The sequence below is a fragment of the Embiotoca jacksoni genome, unplaced genomic scaffold (genome assembly GCF_022577435.1).
Source record: "Embiotoca jacksoni isolate LCO1_2020_lvr unplaced genomic scaffold, fEmbJac1.0.p SCAF_16, whole genome shotgun sequence".
In the NCBI taxonomy this organism is placed as follows: Eukaryota; Metazoa; Chordata; class Actinopteri; family Embiotocidae; genus Embiotoca; species Embiotoca jacksoni.
The window spans coordinates 6,013,311-6,035,000 of NW_027185296.1; the positions used below are offsets into that span (position 1 = coordinate 6,013,311).

The following is a 21,690-nucleotide window of genomic DNA, read 5'->3' on the forward strand; positions in this document are numbered from 1 at the left end:
TTTTTTATATATTTCCATCAGTCGGTAAAAAGTATGGTTTGACATGTTGGGCCACATGAAACATGTTTTTATCCTAAAAGTGGTCAATTTAAACCTTAAACCCATCTGTGTTGTCTCGGACATCAAAATATGTTTACAGCCCCTCGCAGGTTTTAGATTTTTTTTTTTCATAGCAGGTTTGGGAATAACAACTTCCTGTTTGTTTTTTGTTTTGACCAAGACTACCAGGACATGAGGCAAGGAGGAGAGGGGTGTTACATGCAGAAATGGGGGGTTAAACCATCCAAGGTTGAAGGAAAAAGCCTGTTGCCATCTGCTGTGCAGCGCAAGCTAAATCCTAACAATTTCATTGGGATTATAGCAAGTGAGTAATCCAGCTTTCCTTTAGGACTAGAGAGGAGAGATTACCCTTGAGGATTAGCTCCCCGCAGATAATAAACTTTATTAAAACGCAATCGGCTTTCATAGGGGCTTCTTCCATCCTCACACACACTTGGAGGTGGGCTCTGCTGGGGGCGGGCGGCAGTGGACCCTCAGGGTTGGGAAGAGGGGGTCGGATGAGGTGGATGAAAGAGGGAGCAGTGTGTGTGTGTGTGTGAGAGAGAGAGAGAGAGAGAGAGAGAGAGAGAGAGAGAGATAAATGGACGGATGGACAGGTGGAGGACGAGGGTTTGATGTCCAGATTACAACAAGCCAATCTGAAGGACAACTGATGCGTGATCTTGAGCTTTGTGTTTTTGGGAGCATGGGCTTGAATTCCCTCGACTCCTTCCTTTACCTCCACCCCCAACCCCTCCTCCGACCTATCACGCACAAAAACACACACATGGACATCATCCCAAACCCCACTCCATCTCTTTATCCAAACCCCGTGTTCAGCCTCTGCAGTGACAGGTTTCGATGGTGAAATAGTTGAGTTAAGGCACTCGATTACACACACACACACACACACACACACACACACACACACACACAAACAATAGGCTGATTAATAGCCCTACATTAAAGCAGAGGAGCATCAAGGCTGAGCAACTGCGGTCGTGTAACTTAATCAAACTCTCTCATACTTTGAATTAGAGGCTCAATGACACACGATGATCGGCAGAATAGATTGAGAAAAGGACAGTTTGTCACAGGAAACATTGTCAAATATATCATCCGACAAATTTTAATATCAGGTCGAGCTGTGTTAATTTCATTGGGAAGGTGTCATATATAGGACGACTTTAGCTCCTTTTGTATATGGAATGCTTGTAAATATTCATTAATTATTTTTGTTTCAAATCAATACTTGTGTTTTGATTTAAGCACTTTCTTCTCACACATCTGATCTGTTAATCTGTTTAAATGTTAACCTGAGTTTGTTATAGGATTGGAGTCGGCAATGCTTTGTGCTGCTTACGCCACAGAAGCCCTTTAACAGGTGTCTTGAGCCTCAGTGAGCCGCAAGTGTTCTGGTTCAGACTGATGATGGTTAATGAGGAAGTTGGCAGCGATCTAACATCTGCCTGCAGCTTTGCCAAGGCCGAGGTGAGCGGTTCATGCTGAGGACAGAGGCTCCTGATCTAAATCAGGACACGTTCACAGCTGTTTGGACTCTTTACATGAATTCAGAAGCACAAACTGTTTTATCAAGTTTACATGCAGAAGGAAATCAATCTGAGATCATGGGAGGTTTAAGAGACTTGTTAGGAAGTTATCGATAAAACATGAGACATTTAGATGTGCATGTTGGACCACTGCTTTGATGTCACAATTTATGTAGAGGTAGTTATACATAACGCTAAACATACCCCAGACAGGTAGCATTACAGAGCTTGGTAAACAGTAAACTACGAAAAACTCACATATTAACAATCACCAAATAACTATAAGAAAAGTAGACCAACAAGGACATCTGGGAGAGCAAATAAATGTATTTGTCAAATTGTTGGACTTTTGTTTCAAACTCTAAAGTTCCGTTTTTTAACTTGCATGGATGGGTAGTCCTTAAAGGGCTTGAAAAAGCAACTGGACAAACTCCATATGATTGTAAAAAGAGCTAATAACTGGACCTTCAGGTGAGATTGTTTTGTCATAGCTTAGCTTTGCCATCATACCTGACTTGAATGGCTTTGATACGAAACAGTGCCTATCCAGGTTATCACTCCTCTAAATACAACATGAGCCATTCGCAGCACTCAGTGTGGTCTGATTACTTTCTTCCAAACTTTTCTGTGTGTGTGTGCACTGTCAGAAACTAATGCTGCGCACTGAGATACTGTTGTGTTATGAGACCACAGACTGAAGGGTAAAAACCTCACCTTGCTGCCCTGTTCTTGTCTTCCATAAATTAGACAATGCAGGGTTTTATAGTCACTCCTCTCCTGTATGCTTTCTGCCTCAATGTTTATTACCCCTTCGGTATTGATATTAAAATGCAGGAGGGGCTTGATGCATTTTTCTGTCATCTCTCTTTCTGACTTTAATAATACTATAAAGCTTCCTGCTGTGGACAGAGGGAGAAAGGAGGGAGGGGGGGGGGTGAATAAATTATGAAAAAGAGGTTAATATATGGTATTGGTATATATCACATCCAAACTAAGCCAGATCCCCTTTCGGGTTTTAAACATGGAGCCTTTTAAAGGCAGGAGTCAAGTAGGGTCAGATCCATCTCATTTTACTGCTGCAGTCCCTCCCCTTTTCATCTGCTGATCTCCCAAACATCTTGTCTCATCGTCACTGAGTTCAGCTGCTGCTGGGAGAGAACAGGAGATGACTGTCAGTATACAGTGCAGCCAGTGTTCAACTAAACAAAACTGTGAGATACACTGTGATATGGTGACTTTCTTCATTAGTGTCCATCTGATCCTGAATCTTTCTGGTTGTATGGCCCTCCTGTGTGTTTGTGTGCATACTCTATAGCACAAATATGGCACAACTTGACTTTATCAATTAATTTACTTAATTTTAATACCAACTGGAAGTTCTTGTAGTTCTGACACAAGCACAGTAAAAATAGTCCCTTATAATATATAATTTGGCATAAATAAAAATTACAAGTTGTTTGGCCTTGAATTAAAAGCTCAGTGAGCTCATTCATAAGTTACTTGAACACAAATTAAAGTAAATTAAATTAAAGATATTAAATTAAATCAGTAAAATATATTTTAGTTTAATACCTTGAAATGTCAATGTTTTTTCAACTTTTTTTTTTTTTTTTTTTTTTTCGCAGTTTGACCATGAGGAGGAGCACCATGAACCAATAACCTCCTACTATAGATTGCATTTAGGCCTTGATGATAAACACAACTGCACTTTTTGAATTTCGGAACAAACATTTACCTCTGCTGCCCTGGACTTTCTTTCCGAAAAACAAATTATCTTGGCCCCATTTTAAGTCTTTTCAATGGGACCTGGATCGTCTCAGCCTTTGTATAGATGCTTTTGGGAAAGGGACCCCCCCTCCCCCCCTCCAGAGTTACAGAGTTAGCATATAGCTTACAGGAAGTGCTTGGCTAATGAAGCTGGAGAGGCTCCAACACTTGACAGCCATATTGCTTTAATTTACTCGGCTGCTGTCACTGAGCACCCTGGGAAGACTCACCCCTGGCTTTTCGATGGAAACCTTGTGTTTATTAAATTGGTTTTTAATACGTTTTTATTTATGTTATTTGTTATCTGTCATCAAGCCCGTGATTTAAAACCCCATCTTAAATATAAATAATATAATAATATAAATATTATTTAATCTATTAGCAATAAGGTTTGTCAAGAACTATGATGACTCTAAGTTTAATTGAGATGTATATAAGTAGACCCCAGTCCATGTCTGGCCCCTATATTAGAAACACAACAACAATGTTGTACCTTAGTTAAGTCTTCTGATTCTGCAAACCTTTGGTATTTTTTTAATGTTTTCCTTAAGGAAACTGTCTGACCCTCAACTGAAGAGCACCAACAAAAATAATCATCAGAAACCTCACTAAAAATCATGAACAACGGTCATGTAGAAGAGCTGCATGTTGTTCACAAATGCTTTACTGTGTATTAGAACCAGTGGGTGCTTTGATTAATCTTGTCTGCATTTAGTTTTCTCTTATGAGTTGATTATACTATAGTGACTGTTGATGGTTAAATGTGTGTGTGGTATATGTGGTCTGCTGTTGGTCATTGTTTTGGGGTTTTCAGGCTTTCATTCATCCATTCATCAGTCATTATTTCCTCTCCAGACTTATGAGATCACGTTGGGCAGCAATCAGACAGGGAAGGTGGCAGTGGATCACAGGACTCTGAATTAAACTGGATAATGTACCTGAATAATGTCTCTGCTGCTCAGAAGAGATTTCCAGGAGTGCACATCTTTATTTTGACATAAACATCAGGATGATTAGAGACTTTAAGGTGTCTACCAAAATGTATAGTTTTCTTGCAGCTTTAAGTGGCTACTTTGTAATAATAATAATAATAATAATAATAATAATAATAATAATAATGATGATGATAAGATTTTTTACACCTACGTGTTTCTGTCTGAGAGATCTGAGTCAACAAAAACACGTTTATCAGTTTATTTGTGAAGTGTAACGGCAGTCTTTCATCGGGCAGGCTCGGCTCAACTGTACTTCTTGTTATTCGAGTCAAATGAGCCTATTACCGCCTCGTCTTAGCAGCTCGACGGGCTCAGGTTCAATCAGGGAATTGGAAAATATAATTTCTGACGGGAATAGATTTCGTTTGTTCAACCAATCTCTTCTACTAATTACCCAAATGGACAGGAGCTGTCAGGAGACAATAACTATTCCCTAATAGAATTTGCCCCCCAAGTGCAATTTAATTTTCTCCTCCGTGCTCTCTCCTAAGGTTTACCCCCTCGCGTTTTCTGCCTCTCTCCCTCTCTCTGTTCCTCTGCTGCTTTCGGACCAAATGCTGAGGGACACCGTGCCATTGCTACCTAATGTTGTTTCTGTCAGTGGGTGCCGGAGAAAAGTGTGGACCGACTGCTGCTGCTGCTCTGTGAGTTCCGGTTCGTCCTGCTGAAACAAGCCTCAGCCGTATGGAGAAGAATTGGAGGAGGAGAAGGAGGAGGAGGGAGAGGAGTGGAGACGGAGAGCCTCAGATTCACCGGCGAGCTGCCGTCATTAGGTAGGTCTGCACGATGCACTGGGCACCAACTCACCTTCGGAGGGAAATTACAAAGTTCACAAATATGCATCTTGTAGGAAGTCATTGGGACATAATGCATTTTGTTTATATCACATCCTTAGTAGTGATTTTAACTACTGTTGTTCAAACATTTGCGTACGCACAAATTAAATGTATGGTTGCTTTTGTTTTTGTGTTCAGATGATATTTAATTTGTTTGAATGGACGTTTAAAAAAAATGGAAATGAAGTGCAAAAGATTAATACATAAACTTTGTATTTACACATAAAAATAATACATTCGGTTATCTGTTTGGGCTGATATATGATAAACCAGGCCTGTTATACAGTTTTGACGCGCACTTTCCCACCTGCATTACTCCATTAAACCATCCTGTGTAGGATGGATGTATTTCTGTATCTCTGACTCACTGCTCGGGAAGATGGATCTGTGAATCGCAGATGTCAATGAACTCGTCCACTGAAATATTAGATCTAATTAGAGGTGGCTGGGTCAGCGGCGGTGGCAAAGGAGTCGCCCTCTGCTTGAGTTATTGCCCGAGAGCTGCTTCCTCTGCAGATTATTTTATTTCCTTCAAAAATCTGTCATTTCAGAACATGCATTATTATGATTATTGGATATTTCTCTCTTTTCTCTTTGTTGTGCTGAAGTGCATTGTTTAAGAAATCGAAAAATTGTTTGACTATTGGCTTAACAAACGGTTGAATTTCTATTAGATAGTATTACATATATATATATATATATACATTAAAATAAAAACTGTCTATCACTTTAGCCTTCAATTGTGTCATTGTGTGCCGCATAAATATATATATATTTTTTTTTTTTTAAATACCAAACTAATAGATCCAGATGTGGATTATTTTTCAAATCATCCTGTAATAGCCACGTTTGTTTCTTGGTCATCTCATTTTAAAAGATCAAAAAAACATCACTCATTGTCCCACTAAACCAAATGTGCGGGCGCTCACATCTTTTCTCTTTCTGCATTTTACATCCGTCAATTATTCTAATTGTGTTGCCCTTTGCTGACAGGTTAAGAGCATTTTTATCTGCATTGTTTTCCAGGCAGCTAGAGGGCCTCGATACCAACAATCAGAGTAATTGAATAGTCGAATAAATTGAATGATCTTGAGGGGAAAAGTGTATAATGAAAATAAAGTAAGACCATATGATTCCCTCGCCACACATGCACACCATGGATGGATGGATGGATGGATGGATGGATGGATGGATAGCGGGACACCTGGTCTGAAGCCTGCATCTTTGAATTGTTTGGATAAAATTCCTGTAATATCCCAGCCTGCTTTTTTTTTAATCAGCTTGATGTGCATTTTCATTTTACTAAATTACACTTGAAACGTTAAGCACGAATGGGATTGTGGGTCGCAACAGTGAGCTATATAAGGCGACAAAAGAATGAAAAGACCTCAGTTGGAAGAAGGCTGTAGAGGGTATACGGTAAAAGATACGAGGAGAAATCAGCAATGTGGCAGAGAAATTTTTTGATATTAGGACACACTGAAAATGTTATTTAGGGTATTTTACCAAAGCAGAAAATCTGAATTTTAAAAAGGACCCTAATTATTATTATTATTTTTTTTTTTTTTTTTGCACAATATTTGACTGCTAAATAAAATAAATGAATAAATAAATAGATTTTTTTTTTCAGATATTTTCTGTCTTCCCAGAATATAAGTTTGTGTGTTTAGGGTTGAATTGATACCAGCAATTACTTGCACTACTTAAATGCACGTAGATAAAATTACATCATGATATATTTGAGTAAAAATTAAATGTTAAATAAAAATAAACCTATTTTCTGTTTATTCATTAAAACAATTGGCTTTGTTGGAGCTGTCCAGATGTGTCTGGACAGATGTGGTGTGTGTGTGTGTGTGTGTGTGTGTGTGTGTGTGTGTGTGTGTGTGTGTGTGTGTGTGTGTGTATGTGTGTGTGTGTGTGTGTGTGTGTGTGTGTGTGAGTTGCAGACATTCACCTGGGACCTGCAGACGCACTCACAGTTGGTGGAATCAACCTGCGCTGGTTTGGAGGCGGACCAGCGGCAGGGCGCCTCTCTCTGCTTTTCTTTCCATGCTTGAAGTAAATTGGAAACGAAGATTGAGTTCATCTAGCTTGAACTAGCAGCCCTCCAGAGGGAATATCTTATCCGGCAGAGCAGTCTCAGACGATGGGGTTTGAAATGAACAGTGTCAGGACGACTGCGTCCAGACTCCTAATCCTACCTGTCACTGGAGCGCGCGCTGGCTGCAGCCTGGGCGCTGCCATATCATGCCGTGGGAGAGTATACAGCTCAAACAGGTGACAGGGCTATGAATATGACTCTGATATGAGTCCAATAATATGCCCTCTATGCTTATCTGGGCGAAGTGTAATTTTTTCATTGTAACATAATATTTAAAATGATGTAAGACCGTTTTTCAGAAGAAAACATGTGAATTGATACTTTTTGGGGGGAAATAACATTAATTTTCTCCCTTGGTGAGAGTTGGCCGACATGGAGGCCTATGTTACACCCACATAGCCTGCAATCTGCTCCTCCAGCCAACTGTAAAATACATTTACTTTGGTAAAATAGGTCCCACCTGTCTATAAAATTCCCATTTTGCGTTGCATTTTGTTCCAAATGTGAGTGTTGAAAATACATCACTCATCCGGAAGATCGGCAGTACAAATCTGCAAGGGCAGTATTCACTCTTTCTTTATAAATTGTATTATTGATACTACCTGAAGTAAAACTGAAAACTGTAATTGATTCTAATTTCCTGGCTTCATGGGACATCCCTCCTCCTCTCCAGAGGGGAGCCTTGCTGGCTCGAGGCCCCTCCAGGGGCCACTGCAGTGAGCTATTTATGGTCTCCACAGGAGCAAGGTCCCGCCTCTCCGGAGACATTTTCATATCCCATGTAAGACGCCTCTCCTCCTCTCCTTTCTCCTCGTCACTTGTACACCTATTGAGGATGCTTTCCGCCCCGGGGGCTTCCTCTTCCTGCGCTCCTATTGGCTCCCGGTGAGCCTCTGCCGCGGTGACGTCAGGCCCCGCCGCCCCTGCAGCGCTGAATGGACCAAGCAGCCTGTCTGATCCACTCCAAAACAGCTCGGCACGGCACGGACATCATCTTGGGAATAGAGAAATAACAGGGATCGAGGCTTGACGGGACAGCGACTGAGATCGTTCTACAAAGTGGTGAGAGGCCTCAACACCAGCGTCATTTTTTACCCACAAGACAGGACGGGGTAGTGCGCCCACCGTGTTGCGGGTGTATGTGCGTGCGTTTGTCTCCCGGTTTGGATCACGATGATGCAAAGTGCGGCGGTCCTACCGACAGAGAGTCCTGTAAAGAGTTTACCGGAGATTCTTGGAGTGCCACTGCAACGTAAGACATTTTCCTTCCCTCCCTTTTTTTTCTGCTGATTATCAGTCTGGAAACCGGTTGGCGAGTTCAACCTGTGCTGCGGTGTTTTTCTCTAAGCAGAGGGGCTTAGTTACTGTAACGAAGACTTGAGAAGAGGAGGCTGAACCTTTAAGTCTTAAATGGTCACGTACAGGCCGGTGATGTGTAATGCTTATATTTCAGGAAATATAAAATCGTATAATGCTTCTGCCTCATGGCCTCAAAGCCAGCATGCAACATCCCGCATGTCCAATTAATCTTTCCAGCCTCACACGGGCAGACTGTGTTTCGCAATAGGCTGCAAACGATGGCAAAGGATGGCACTTTTTCATCCATCCTTTGAAGAAAAAAAAAGATCATTTCTGTTATAAAGCAACAGTAGGCTGTTTGATTCCCTGAAACTTCGCTGCATCCTCCGTCAGATTGTTAGGCTCCCACTGAGCCTCCCAGCTGTTAATTTGTAAACGAGCCTGCATGGTCAAGAGATCAGACGCAGTTGTCATCACCCATCAGACAGATACACACTGACTTTGACTGTCACTCATTACTGGATCAAATGAAATACCCAATGCACTATATAATTTAGGCTCTGAAGAAAGGCCTGCAGACAGCAGTTTATCTCATATATTTTATAATTCGAGGGGCTTTTTCATCAGCATGGCTCCTTTATGGCATTATTATTTGAGAATACGAACATATTTATCACACTCGTTAGAACCTTTCATATTGTGACTGTGCAGTCAAGATCCAAGTGCAACTGAGTACATTTCTGCTCTGACTTATTTATTTACAGGCGAGTTAGTAAAATGTACAGATGGAGTCTGATAGGCTGCCACCCTTAAAAAAATAACCCACAACAAAATGAGATAGTATGAGATAATTACTGGACTGGTTATTGGTTGCAAAATACTCTTAATCCATATTTGTATTGGTCTTTTTTCTAATTAAGAATTTAAGGTCTAATTTTGTACCCAAATAACCAAAAAAATATGAAATGACATTAGGGTTTATTTATTTTTGACAATTTACCCTATTAAATACGGTGAAATAGGATATATGTGATTGATATAGTTAGAAGTCCAAGCCTGTTATTTAAACCTGACTAAAGGAAAAAGAGCCTATATGTGGTCGGCTTATGCTCTTTAATTTTTTATAAATCGAGACAGATTAAAAGATTGGATAGAGATCCTGCCACTCAACCCCCTGCAGTGCCAGCATCCATCCTGGATTTAAACCTGGATTATTTCAGGAATAAAAGCAACCCAAAATATATCGAAGCATTTTTATATCGTAGACAGAAGTGCCCTGCTGACTCAGGGCGATTACATCCAAACCTTAACCTGCAGCAGGCTATTAGTCTGGGCTATAAAGTGTTTACTTCACGTTTAATTAACACAAATCATCTGACAATTGAAAGTATGAGAGGCTGCCAGGTTGCACTTACTCTTCCTCTAAACAACAGAGGTTGCTCTGTAGGAGGAGGTCTGGCTCTGGAAGTGTATTTCACTTCCTGTGTGAAATGACGGAGGCGATGAGACTAAACGTGGTGAGGAGAGGAGAGTGGTGGCAACAGATAATAAGATATGAAGAAGACATCCTGAATACACGAGGTTTACTCTCTCTCTCTCTCTCTCTCTCTCTCTCTCTCTCTCTCTCTCTCTCTCACACACACACACACACACACACACACACACACACACACACACACACACACACACACACACATTGAAACTGGACGGTGGCGGCTCTGTCGTTGCCAAGAATCGTGCTGCTTTCCTTTCAGCACCACTTCTCGCTCCAAAACCATCCCGCTCATCCTCCTTAAATGCCTCCTAATTTTTAAAAGGCCACCTCACATATATCATATGAGGATCGTTTCAGAATAATTTCTCTTCACTTTCTTCTATCATCTCGAATTCACTCTTTATTAAGGTGAAACAAAGCCCCTCCACGCAGGAGTGTCTGTGCAGGAATGTTGCTCTATATTTACAGTGTTCATCGGTGGCTTTCAGACTTCAACCTGCAGCCACACAGGTTGGATATTTTCTTATTTAATATTTCTCTTCACAAAAATTTGGACTAATAACAATATCAATATTTTTTTAATAAAGCTAATTTGTACAATTATTGTTATCTTTCATTTATTTTTTTTGCATTGAAAATCAGTGCAATGCAAAAAAAAAAAATTACAAAAAAAATATCCGCACAAAATATGAAGAATTATAAATTAAAAAGAAAAAGAAATGCTTATAAAATGTCCAGGTTGTGCGCGGACTGTCTTGACCTCCGGTGCTGCAGAGCCAGGGAGCTTTGTTTTGCGCGCTGTATGGTGTGATGGGATTAAACATAAGGCACCCGGAGCTGCAGATGTGCTCTCCTCGCAGCTCACTACCTGTGTGTGCTTGTTGGCTCTTGGTGCTTTTCTGTCGTTTTGCACTTTTCCTTAATAATTGATTTTTCTTGATAGGATATCATTCAGAGATGTGTGACAAAGATGAGCTGTAAAAAACACTAGTTCAAACAGTGATGCTCTTTACAGAATATACTGATTTATTGTTGGTTTGTAGATGATAGCAGAGGGCCTTTCACAATATCAATCATGCATTAGTTCGCTAATTACGTGTTTCCTTTAATGGAAGGGAGGGAAGTAATTCTGATAAAAATGATGGGCTAAATAAAATAGTGGGTGTAAAAAAAAAGGGCTGACAGGGATTTGGCCTTGATACAAGTCCATATTTAAGAGGAAATTAGCTTTTATTTTGAAGTAACATTTTAATTTCGCTTTTTTAAATGTGCTGTAACCATAGGCTGTAACTGCAGTAGATCATCCATGCCGCAGTTATATTTGGTGATATCAATTATTCTGCAGATATCACTAGGATCTGTATTTCTTTAAGAGCACTGTCTGCTGCTGCAGTTTTTCACAATCACAAAAATAAAACGCAATCTCGCCTTGACCCCCTGATTTGCACCCAGAAGCCGCCAGACTGTGGTTACCGCCATACTTCCAATAAAAATCATTAGGCGATTAACTAAAATCAGGCTCGAGCTGGCAAACGAAATTAAGAGAGAGGGGGAAAAAAAAAAAAATCAAAAAATCAAAAAAAAAAAAAATCAATATTTTGTCAGAAAAGTATTTTTGCGCTGCAGGTTTATAGCTCGGAGTTCAGCAACTTGGACAGAGACGGACATCTGATCACGCAGCATACAAACGTTTTTAACGAAGTGTTCGTTAGTTTTTAAAGGTTAACAGTGAAAGTATCATTATGTATCATTTATATTAATTAAAAAGAAGAAAGCACACCAGTAAAGGAGGTAAAGAAATGAAATGCAATCTTGAAAATAAAACAGTGCTGACATATAATAGTGCATATCAGCGTTTGTCAAACAACTGAATGACCAGCCTAAAAGCCTTTAAAAATACAAGACATTCATCATCGTGTAGCCCTACATTTCATTATGAATATTATATAACAGCACGATAATGTGAATTATGTCCGTGCAATGTGAAGAAAAGATCAGTTTCATTGTCTGATTTAAGCTGTTGCACTTTTTAAAACAGGACTACAGGTCGGGACAGGCACAGAACAATTCTCCCTACCACTATAAGCACATTTTTAATTATCATTTTCTGGTTAAAAAAAACCCCCAGAGCTTTCCTGAAAATATTTATTTTAATAAATACCAGCGGTTACTCTCGTCATGGTCAGACATCCGGCTCTCTCTGCATTTCTGCTGGTCATAGGTGTGATATTGCGCTCTTGTCTCCCCCACAGAGATCCCTCACTGTGCAGGCTGTAGTCAGCACATCCTGGACAAATTCATCCTGAAGGTGCTGGACCGACACTGGCACTCCAAGTGCCTCAAGTGCGCCGACTGCCAAACCCCGCTGGCGGACAAATGTTTCTCCCGGTCAGGAAGCGTCTACTGCAAGGAGGACTTCTTCAAGTCAGTACGATTCTCACTTTTCTCTTGTCTGTGGTTTGGTTATAATGTTGCTCTTGTTGTCCGGTTGTATATTTAAATTATCTGAGGGATGCTTGCTTGCAAAGTTACAACAAATGTCAATATGTTGCTCGATAAAACCCAATCAAGACATATTTGCATAGTTCTACTACTTGAAAAAAACGTACAACTAAATTGTAACATTATATTAGTTTATAGACACGGTTTGTTTTTTTTAGCCTACATTACCGTCTCTGAATTTTTATAGTTCAATTCAAATTTTTCATAAAGTCCTGTTATAATGAGAGAATGTTATTGGTTTAGTTGAAATCACCTATAAAGTGTGATTCTATTAATTTCCTCAAATTTCTGAACCTAAACATAAACACTGGGAGCTCATAAATATTTGTTATTACCTGGGTTGGATTGTTGATGAGTTTCTATTAGACACCTATCACTGATATAAGTAGATGAATTATTTGGTTCAAGGCACCATGCTGGACTATTTCTTCCAATTTATTCAGTTTGAATAAATTGATGATTTTCACTGTAGTGGCTGTAAAAAAAAAAAAAAAAAAAAAAAAAAAAAAAAAAAATCCCGTTATTTTGAAATCTTTTTGCTTTTTGCCTCTTTCTTTCAACGATTGGATTTCTGAGGCATTACAGAAGAAAATTGAGTTTGACTTTTATCCAAAACAGGATCAGCAGATCTGGGCTTTTTACTAAATCATGTTTGAAAGGTTTTAATGCTCAAAGCTTGAATGAGATCTAAAGAGCTCTCCAGTCTCACTGGGAGCTAACTGTGTTAGCTGACCCAGGGCGGCAGCAGGGGGACGCTGGCGTGTTCAAACTGTGGAGCTGCGCGCACACGCACGCACACGCGCGCGCGCGCACACACACACACACACACACACACACACACACACACACACACACACACACACACACACAGATTCACGAGTGTTTGCTTCCCAGTGGAGATTTGAAGGCTTCACCTTGCTGTTTTTTTTAAATATTTTTGTGGGCTGGTCCTGTGATTTAAAGCCTCTCCTGAGTCAGTGTTTTATTGGTTCTCCTCAGGGTGTGTTTACTGTGAGCACCCGTCCTCCTCTTCTTCGCTTTTTCCTCTTCATCCTCCTCCTCCCCCTCGGGTCTCTCATTTTGCAAACACGCAAACATGCAAACATGCACATACACACAGAAATTAGACGCGCACACCCCACACGGTGCATTGATCCTGTCCATCCATCAACCTGTGGGCTGATCTATCGTTAACAGAAAAGCATTCCAGTGCTGATTTTTCCCTCCTCAACAGCTGGAGCTTCTATTAATACCGACACTGTGCCATCATTCTCAGCTGTAGTTGAAGAAACAGTCGTCTAGCATGTGAAATTTTAATCTGACCTGGTCTCACTCTCCATCAGTACAGCCTGCCGGTGTTTTGCTTCAAAATCTTCTAACGGCTTCTCTGTTCTTCATGTTTTCCTGCAGGCGTTTTGGAACAAAATGTGCATCATGCCAACAGGGCATCCCTCCGACGCAGGTGGTGCGGAAGGCGCAAGACTTTGTGTATCACCTGCACTGCTTCGCCTGCATCATGTGCAGCAGACAGCTGGCCACCGGGGACGAGTTTTACCTCATGGAAGATGGGAGGCTGGTGTGCAAAGTGGATTATGAGACCGCCAAACAAAATGGTAGGTGTGCGGGGATTAAAAAAAAAAAGGACAACAACAGCTAATATTTAGCAGAGACCCACCCAGCAGAAATGCATCTAGATTAGGAGAAAAAGAGTAAAACTGGACTGTAGGTGACATAAATATAAAGAAAAAGATTTGTTACAATTAATATTACTAATTTATATCCATCTGATTCAGTGCTGAATGGCTCTGGCTTCACTTAGTAACATCAGAATCACAGCAGGATATGTGATGGATCAACCTATATGTGCTGGGCAATGCAGTAAAATGACTACTGACTGTGGATCTATGTTGTTTGTGTTCAGGGTGTGTGTGCTGCTCCTCTCACTCCCTCTCTTCCGAGATTTCCATGCATCTCTGATTGATTATGTAAAGTGAAGCAATGCTCTTCTATGGTGCAGTTCCAATAACTCGGTTCCCCTGGCACTGAGTAGATTTATGTCCTCTGCTGTGGCAGTGGGACAGATGCACAAGGACAATAATACACTTCCATACATGATCATTCACTTCATTTAACACACATCCACTCCACGCAAAGGCCGAGGGCCACCGCCTGTTAAGGCAACATGACAAATGTAAGAAGAAGTCACTCACACTTGTGATGGTGTCGTCAGATGATTCAGAGGCGGGGACCAAGCGGCCAAGGACCACCATCACCGCCAAGCAGCTGGAGACCCTCAAAAGTGCCTACAAGAACTCGCCGAAGCCGGCACGCCACGTCAGAGAGCAGCTGTCCTCGGAGACGGGGCTGGACATGAGAGTAGTGCAGGTACAGTGTTGTGACTTTTCTCCCTGAGACCTCCTACAGGTGTCCGTATTCCTGGAAAAATCTGTTATCTCCACCTAAAGAGAAAAATGCAGCAGCTCAGTTATTCACCACAAGAACAAGACAGCTGCTGTTTTTAACAATCACAAATATTTGATCCCCTTTGAAAACTGATTACAGTGTGATTCCCTTTGGCAATTTAGCCACTATTTCTTTTACAACTGAATCTCGGACCATATCTCTGATTGATTCATTGATTTAATACTGAAATAATGAAGAGAAACAAAATGTAGATTCAGACTGTTATATGGATATTAAAAAAAAAATGACACAAGCAATTATACTTTTGTTATCAGAGCCTCTTGACGTTGAACCTTCATAGAGAGCTAAAAAGATCATATATTATTCAAATTACAAATGCAGATACAGATTCAACACTACGTTCTTCATACATTCACTTTAATGTTATGACTTTTGCTGTGCTTTAAATTTTCTTACCACAAATGAGTTACTTTTCCTTTAAAAAAAATTGTTTAAGTGAAGTGTTGTTATTTGTTATGAGGGGTTTATTATAATGATCAATTGGTTAAATCAGAATTACATTACATAACTATTTTGTGAAAATGCTATTTCGTGTCAAAGTGAAAGTTTTGAAGCATTTGAAACAATGAATAAATCAGATTAAACTGAAAAATAGATTATGTATGCTGATGATGTTGATTGTTATTATTAGTTGGAGTAGTCTTTAACAATTTTGAAAATGTACAATATTCTGTATTATTTTCTATAACTGATAATCATTATTATTTCCATCAGGTTTGGTTCCAGAACCGGCGAGCAAAGGAAAAGCGTCTGAAGAAAGATGCAGGCCGGCATCGCTGGACTCAGTTTTATAAAAGTGTTAAACGCAGCCGAGGAGGAACTAAAGTGGAGAAGGAGAGCTCAGCTGACGACGCAGGACTCAGCGACAGTGAACTGAGCTTCAGAGGTATGAACAGTGTGGATAACCTGTATATATCTATTATTGTTTAAGCGAGAGATCCCTGAGAGGGAACTGTCAGTCATGCTGTCTTGCTAATGGGATTAACGGAACCCACAAGCTGCTAAATAATACAAGTGTGGCAGGAATTGAATGTGTCTTTGTGGCATTTCATTTGTTTTCTTGGGTTCCTGGCGTTCCTTTCAGGCAAATCCAAAATGGCACTCTCATTTCACATTCCCCTCACACTTCTACATGGCCGCTGACGCATCCTCCTGCCTCCGTTTGTCGCCATGATGGAGCTTATTGGAAAACAGAGAGGGTCCTTAGTGGGACGCAAACGGCATTTTAGACATCCCTGCGTTATTTAATGTTTGCAAACCCCGTTTTGGGTAGTCATAAAAGTCTTCAAAGCACTTTTAAAAAGAAGGCTATTTTTATGAGAAATGAAAACATGGTGACAGAAACTCTATAAAGTGTGTGAGGCTTTTAGTCAATTAGAGAGAAAGTGCTCTGGGGCTTTGTTGTTATTGAAGCCACCCGGGGGATGGATTGAGATGGAAACAAAATTTTTGTGCTGTAGTAATTGCACACATACAGACCTCCTTTGTTAAAGAAGAACGTGAAGAACATCCTTCCTCACTCACAGACCTGAAATGCTTTTCGAATACTTCAGTGGCTCGTCCTCTTACTGTACCTCCATGAAATCCACATAAGGCTGCCACAATAAATCGGACTCATAAAAGCACTTAACTGTATTGAAATATAACAACTCTATAATGTTCACGGAGGTGGCAGTGCTGTTGATGTGTCAAAGTTTTTACACCCCTCATGCTAAGTGATGCTGTCTCCTCTGCAGACGACCAGGTCCTGTCAGATCTCGGCCACGCCAACGGGCTTTATGGAAGCGTCGGTGACGTGACCAACAGCGCAGTGCTGAATGGTGGCTTTTCTGTCGATGCGGCGGGACAACCCTACCATGACATTCGAGCAGGAAGTCCCTACGGTCTCCCCCAGTCGCCCTCCTCCATCGCCTCTCTGCCCGGCCACACACCTCTCCTCAACAACCTGGGCTTCAGCATGGACAGTCTGGTGGCACAGGGGGGACCGGGTGGTGTTGGACAGGCTCTGAGGGCCATGGCAGGAGGCCCGACCTCAGACCTCTCCACAGGCAGTAGTACGGGATACCCTGACTTCCCCACAAGCCCTGCCTCGTGGCTGGATGAGATGGACCATTCCCAGTTTTGAGCCTTGTAGAAAATCGCTGTGGGGATACGTAAAAAGACTCCGAAGGCTTTTTACATTTCTGTCTATCGCCCTCCGAGACTGGCACGTTTTGTGATGTTGGGTGAAGAGGAGATGGAGCGAAGAAGTTGACTCTCAGTCCCTCAGCAGTCGTAACGACAAGCCGGGTCGAGATGTGCAGTCCGGACAAAAGCAGTGAAGAACACCTCCACGCCGAATGTTCAATCTCAACACTGTATCATCCACTTTTTGTTATCACCTGACTTTATTTTGTGCGTTCACTCTCTGAAAATGAGACTGGATTTCCAATATGTCAGTGGATTATGCTCACAGGGGAGATAATATTGTCTTCTCAAAATAAACCATCCCTGTCTAACAGCTACAACGTTAGGGCTACAATCTAGATCAAAGTCCCTATGAGACCCAGGAGGCACCTGCATGCTTCTGATTCATAATGAGTAGGACTGCTGTCTGGCCATATCGAAGCCTTTACATTGGCAATGCACTTTACTCTCCTCTTCTTCTTCGACGTATATGGACAGGAGCACGGAGAGAGAGAATGAGGAGAGACATGCACAAGGCAAAAACACAGTGTTTCATTCGGAGGGAAATTTACAAGAACAGTGGCACAAGTGTGAATTTTGAAACATGCTGATGTTTTTTAAATGTATTGCTGAAACTTACAAGTTATTAGTAAGTAGATGGCCGTTGGTCTGTCCGTCCGTACGTCCGAACGTCTGTTTGTAGAAGCTGGCGTCTCCCCCTGTTTGAATGAGGGTGAACACTGTTTGCGACACAGCAGGTCTCTCTTCTATATTTATAGGTGCTTGACTTGTTCTTGTCCGTGTAAAAGCTGTCTGAGAGCGGACGTCTGTCAGTATTAAATCATCCCCGACCCAAACTCAGCAGGAATCAAAGCTCACGTGTTTGAGGACAGTCGAGACATTTAAGTTCTAGTAATATATCACACATCTAAGCTGTTAATTTATCATTTTAAATGCACAGGCGTATGACAAGAAGATGTCCATTTATAAGACATGCATATTTCTTTGCTGACATCATTTAACAAATTAAATGACAAAACTTAAATTTGACACCCAAAACACCAACAAGTATTAACAGGAACACCAACAAAAAAATTCCTTTCTGCTGGCTCTTCTGTTTCTTCTGTCTGATCCAGGCTTCCCCGGGTAATCTACTCAGTTCAGCGGCTCTAGCTTTGCCTGCTATCAACCTACTTATACTGACCCCAGATGTGCTGTCAGCCTGTTCTCCCACTGCCTGGCCTCCATGTCAGAGGGATTACCATAGTCCCCCACATTCAGGGCTGATCAGAGCTGGCAGAGCTGGGCTGATATGTTTCTCACAGTTCGGGCTACATCAGCTGCATCTTAAAGCCCCCTCACACCCCCAATCCCCAACAACAACAACAACAACAACAACAACAACAAATGAAATAGAAGAATCATTCACTACAAGGAGGAGCTCTGTTTTCTGATCATCTGGAGCTGCAAGCTTTCTTTGAGCTATAAGAGCAACTAACAGTTTGATTTGACCTGTTGAGCATGCCAGAGCAAAGTGGCTGTTTGGATTTAAGGGAAAGTTTGCTTAAAACACATCACCTGCATCTTATCTTTGCTCCTGTTTTTGTTCTGAAGAGAAATTAATTATTGTTTATGTGGGCACCTTTTTCAAAATAATTGCCAAGGTTTTTTTTTTTTAATTTTCTTTACCAGAAAGCAAATCAACAGAGACACCAATAAGAAAAACTTTAGATTACAGCCCACAAATTGCATCTTAATTATGTGGTAAATCTAAGTACACTGGAATTAAGATGCAAATCAAGGGGAAAACGGAGGTTATAAAATAATGGAGTAACAACTTTCTTTGTGTTTAAAAGGGACATATTTCTTAAAGTACTCAGTTAAACTACGCTTAATTACAGAGTGCAGTAATTCTATTACTGAATACAAAAACAGGACATATTAGAAAAAAGTGTCCATATTTGAACTATTTATTTATTTATATTCTAATTTATTTGTCGTGATATCTTTTATCTTCAAAAATATAATATACTTAAAAAACAACTTTGGGAAATAACATGTACAGGGGTTCAAACAAAGTGTAGTGTACATTTTTATTGTTGGAGATCAAAACATTGCTTTTTTTATGACCAAGCTGTTGTAAAAGGTCGAACAGTTTAAGTCTGTTGTATTTACCTGGAAATTATTTAATATGTGCCAGGTAATTTAAAAAATACTTTCAGTATAATTCACCTCTGTACCCCCTAAATGGATGCAGAATGATTTGTAGGCTGTAATCTAAAGTCTTAGATGAAAATTATATACAAACATATTACCACTACAGTTGAGTTCAGTCTGTCTTGCCTCAGAAGTTTGCATCTTAATTGTTGTAAATTTTGTACAGTTTGGAAACGTGTTGATCGTCTTGTTTCATGAGCACTATTTATTATTGCCATGTGTCTTTGAAAAAGATGTAAAAGAGAGCACTGAATTTATTCATTTATGCCTTCTGTGTAATGGTATGAAGTGTGTACAGTCAAATCTATATGAGGAAAATAAAGCTGAATTGTCTTTGGGTTACACTAGAGGGCTTTTCTCTTTCCTACACCAGGCCTCGTGGTGATGAATGTGAGAGTTACGATTTTCAGCTGGTCTTTGTTTTTAATATATCAAAAGAAAAATATGTGCTGTTGGTGTTTTTTATTATTTTGCCTTATTGAAACGCTCTTAGGGCGAGTTAACCCACAAATTCATTTACCCATTGAGAGCATTTACCACACACTTAGGCCTCTATTCAATTGTGGAGATCCATTTAGTACCACCAACAGACAGTGGTCAGTCAGTTAACAGTGATTGATACCGCTTTCCTCTCCCGCTCCCGGGGTGGGGGTGACACGAAAGATACATGAAGAGAGAGAATGTACCAAGAAAGAGGAGAGAGAAACAAAACAAGTGCAGAAACAGATGCCTCGCAGGCTATTCCTCTGATCCTCTCAGTGCTAAAGAGACCCGGCAGCAGATTGCAGCAATGCACTGTCAAATCTACCCTTAATCCCTATGCTGTTAACTAATTGTAGTGCTTTGAGAAAATATGGGGAAATATGCTTTGTGGTCAGGCAAGAGGGGAATATAGTCCATATGCAAGCAGTTAGCTCGTATGTCAGTGTGCCAAACTGGTAAATAGACTATATGGAAGCCTGTAGCTCTGATTTTTAAGATATGTGGTCATTAATAATTCCCCAAACGTCATTAAAAAAGTAGTATTTAATTAATGGATTAATGATTTGGTAAATTTTACTTCTAAAAATTATGATCTAAAGGTCTCTTCACAGCCCTCCTCTTTGTTGGTAACTCTAAATTCACTTACGTTGTAAATTGTGTTTTATTATTTTCATTTAATTTAAAAACAGTTAAACTCATATGATAAATGCGTGCTAAAAAGAATCTACAGCTCTGTAAGGCTGTAGTGGTGCTTAATGCTAAATGCTAACGTCAGTGTGCTAAAATGCACACAATGACAATGCGAACATGTTAAAGTTGAGCAGGTACATTTAACATGTTCACCCTCCTAGCTCAGTGATGCTAACATTTGCTAATCCTCACTGAGGCTGAAGGGGATGTTGTTGGTTTTCCAGATATTTGATCAATGAACCCGAGTATTGGACAAATTACAAACTGGGGAAGTGGATGAGAAGTTGTTACAATCCACCCTGAGGGGAACATGAATGCCTGTAACCAACGTCATGGTCAATCTTTCCAGAAGTTGGTGAAAAATTTAAGTCTGGACCAAAATGGTTCACAGATGGACCACAGATTGACATTCCCATCCCTGAAGTCACACTGCTAGCATGACGAAAATCATCTGAATCAGCCTTTAAAAAACTGGTGGCACGGGGTGCTGATCCAGGGACATTTCTTTTTATTCTACTGTCTTCGTTCTAATAAAGGAATAAAATACCCCCCAAAATAATTTCCAAGATACATTATGTGCATTTGCCCACGAGATAAAAATCCATGTCAATACAGAGGGCATGGACAGTGTCTTCTGTTGTAGCTGTGGCCCTGTTCATGCATGTGTGATCATGCACGAGCAGCCCATTGTATTTATGCAGTTGCTGCGCTGCTAAAACCTCTCAGGTTACAGTGGATTTATTCCCTCTATCTGAACCATGGTGTTGGCTAAGTATGTATAGAATTATAATGAAATTACACCACGGAGTACATCTGTATGAATCTCATTTCTATGCAGCACCGTGCAGCATTTGTCTGAGAGCAGGCCAACGTAACCCAAACTTAAGTGTTATCGATTCCTTTGTGTTTTAGCTATTCCTGTTGCATTATAAAAACAAAAAGCAAAGAATCAGCCTGGTTGGAGTTTGCACGTTTGCATAAAATGCTACAAATTGAGCAGATTTTTATTTAAACATTGATTAGCTGGGCTATGGGCATTAATGGATAGGCCCTAATAGTACTG

The 21,690-nt window shown here is 40.5% G+C and overlaps 1 protein-coding gene across 1 annotated transcript; it reads left to right on the top strand.

The window, feature by feature from the left end:
* The first annotated feature begins 8,464 nt into the window (after positions 1-8,464).
* lhx4 (LIM homeobox 4) lies at positions 8,465-17,326 on the top strand. The gene is made up of 6 exons (XM_069149940.1): positions 8,465-8,543; positions 12,338-12,509; positions 13,998-14,200; positions 14,818-14,972; positions 15,786-15,957; positions 16,808-17,326. The coding sequence occupies exons 1-6, from the start codon at positions 8,465-8,467 to the stop codon at positions 17,194-17,196; spliced, it is 1,170 nt and encodes a 389-aa protein (XP_069006041.1). The 3' UTR covers positions 17,197-17,326.
* The last annotated feature ends 4,364 nt before the right edge of the window (positions 17,327-21,690 follow it).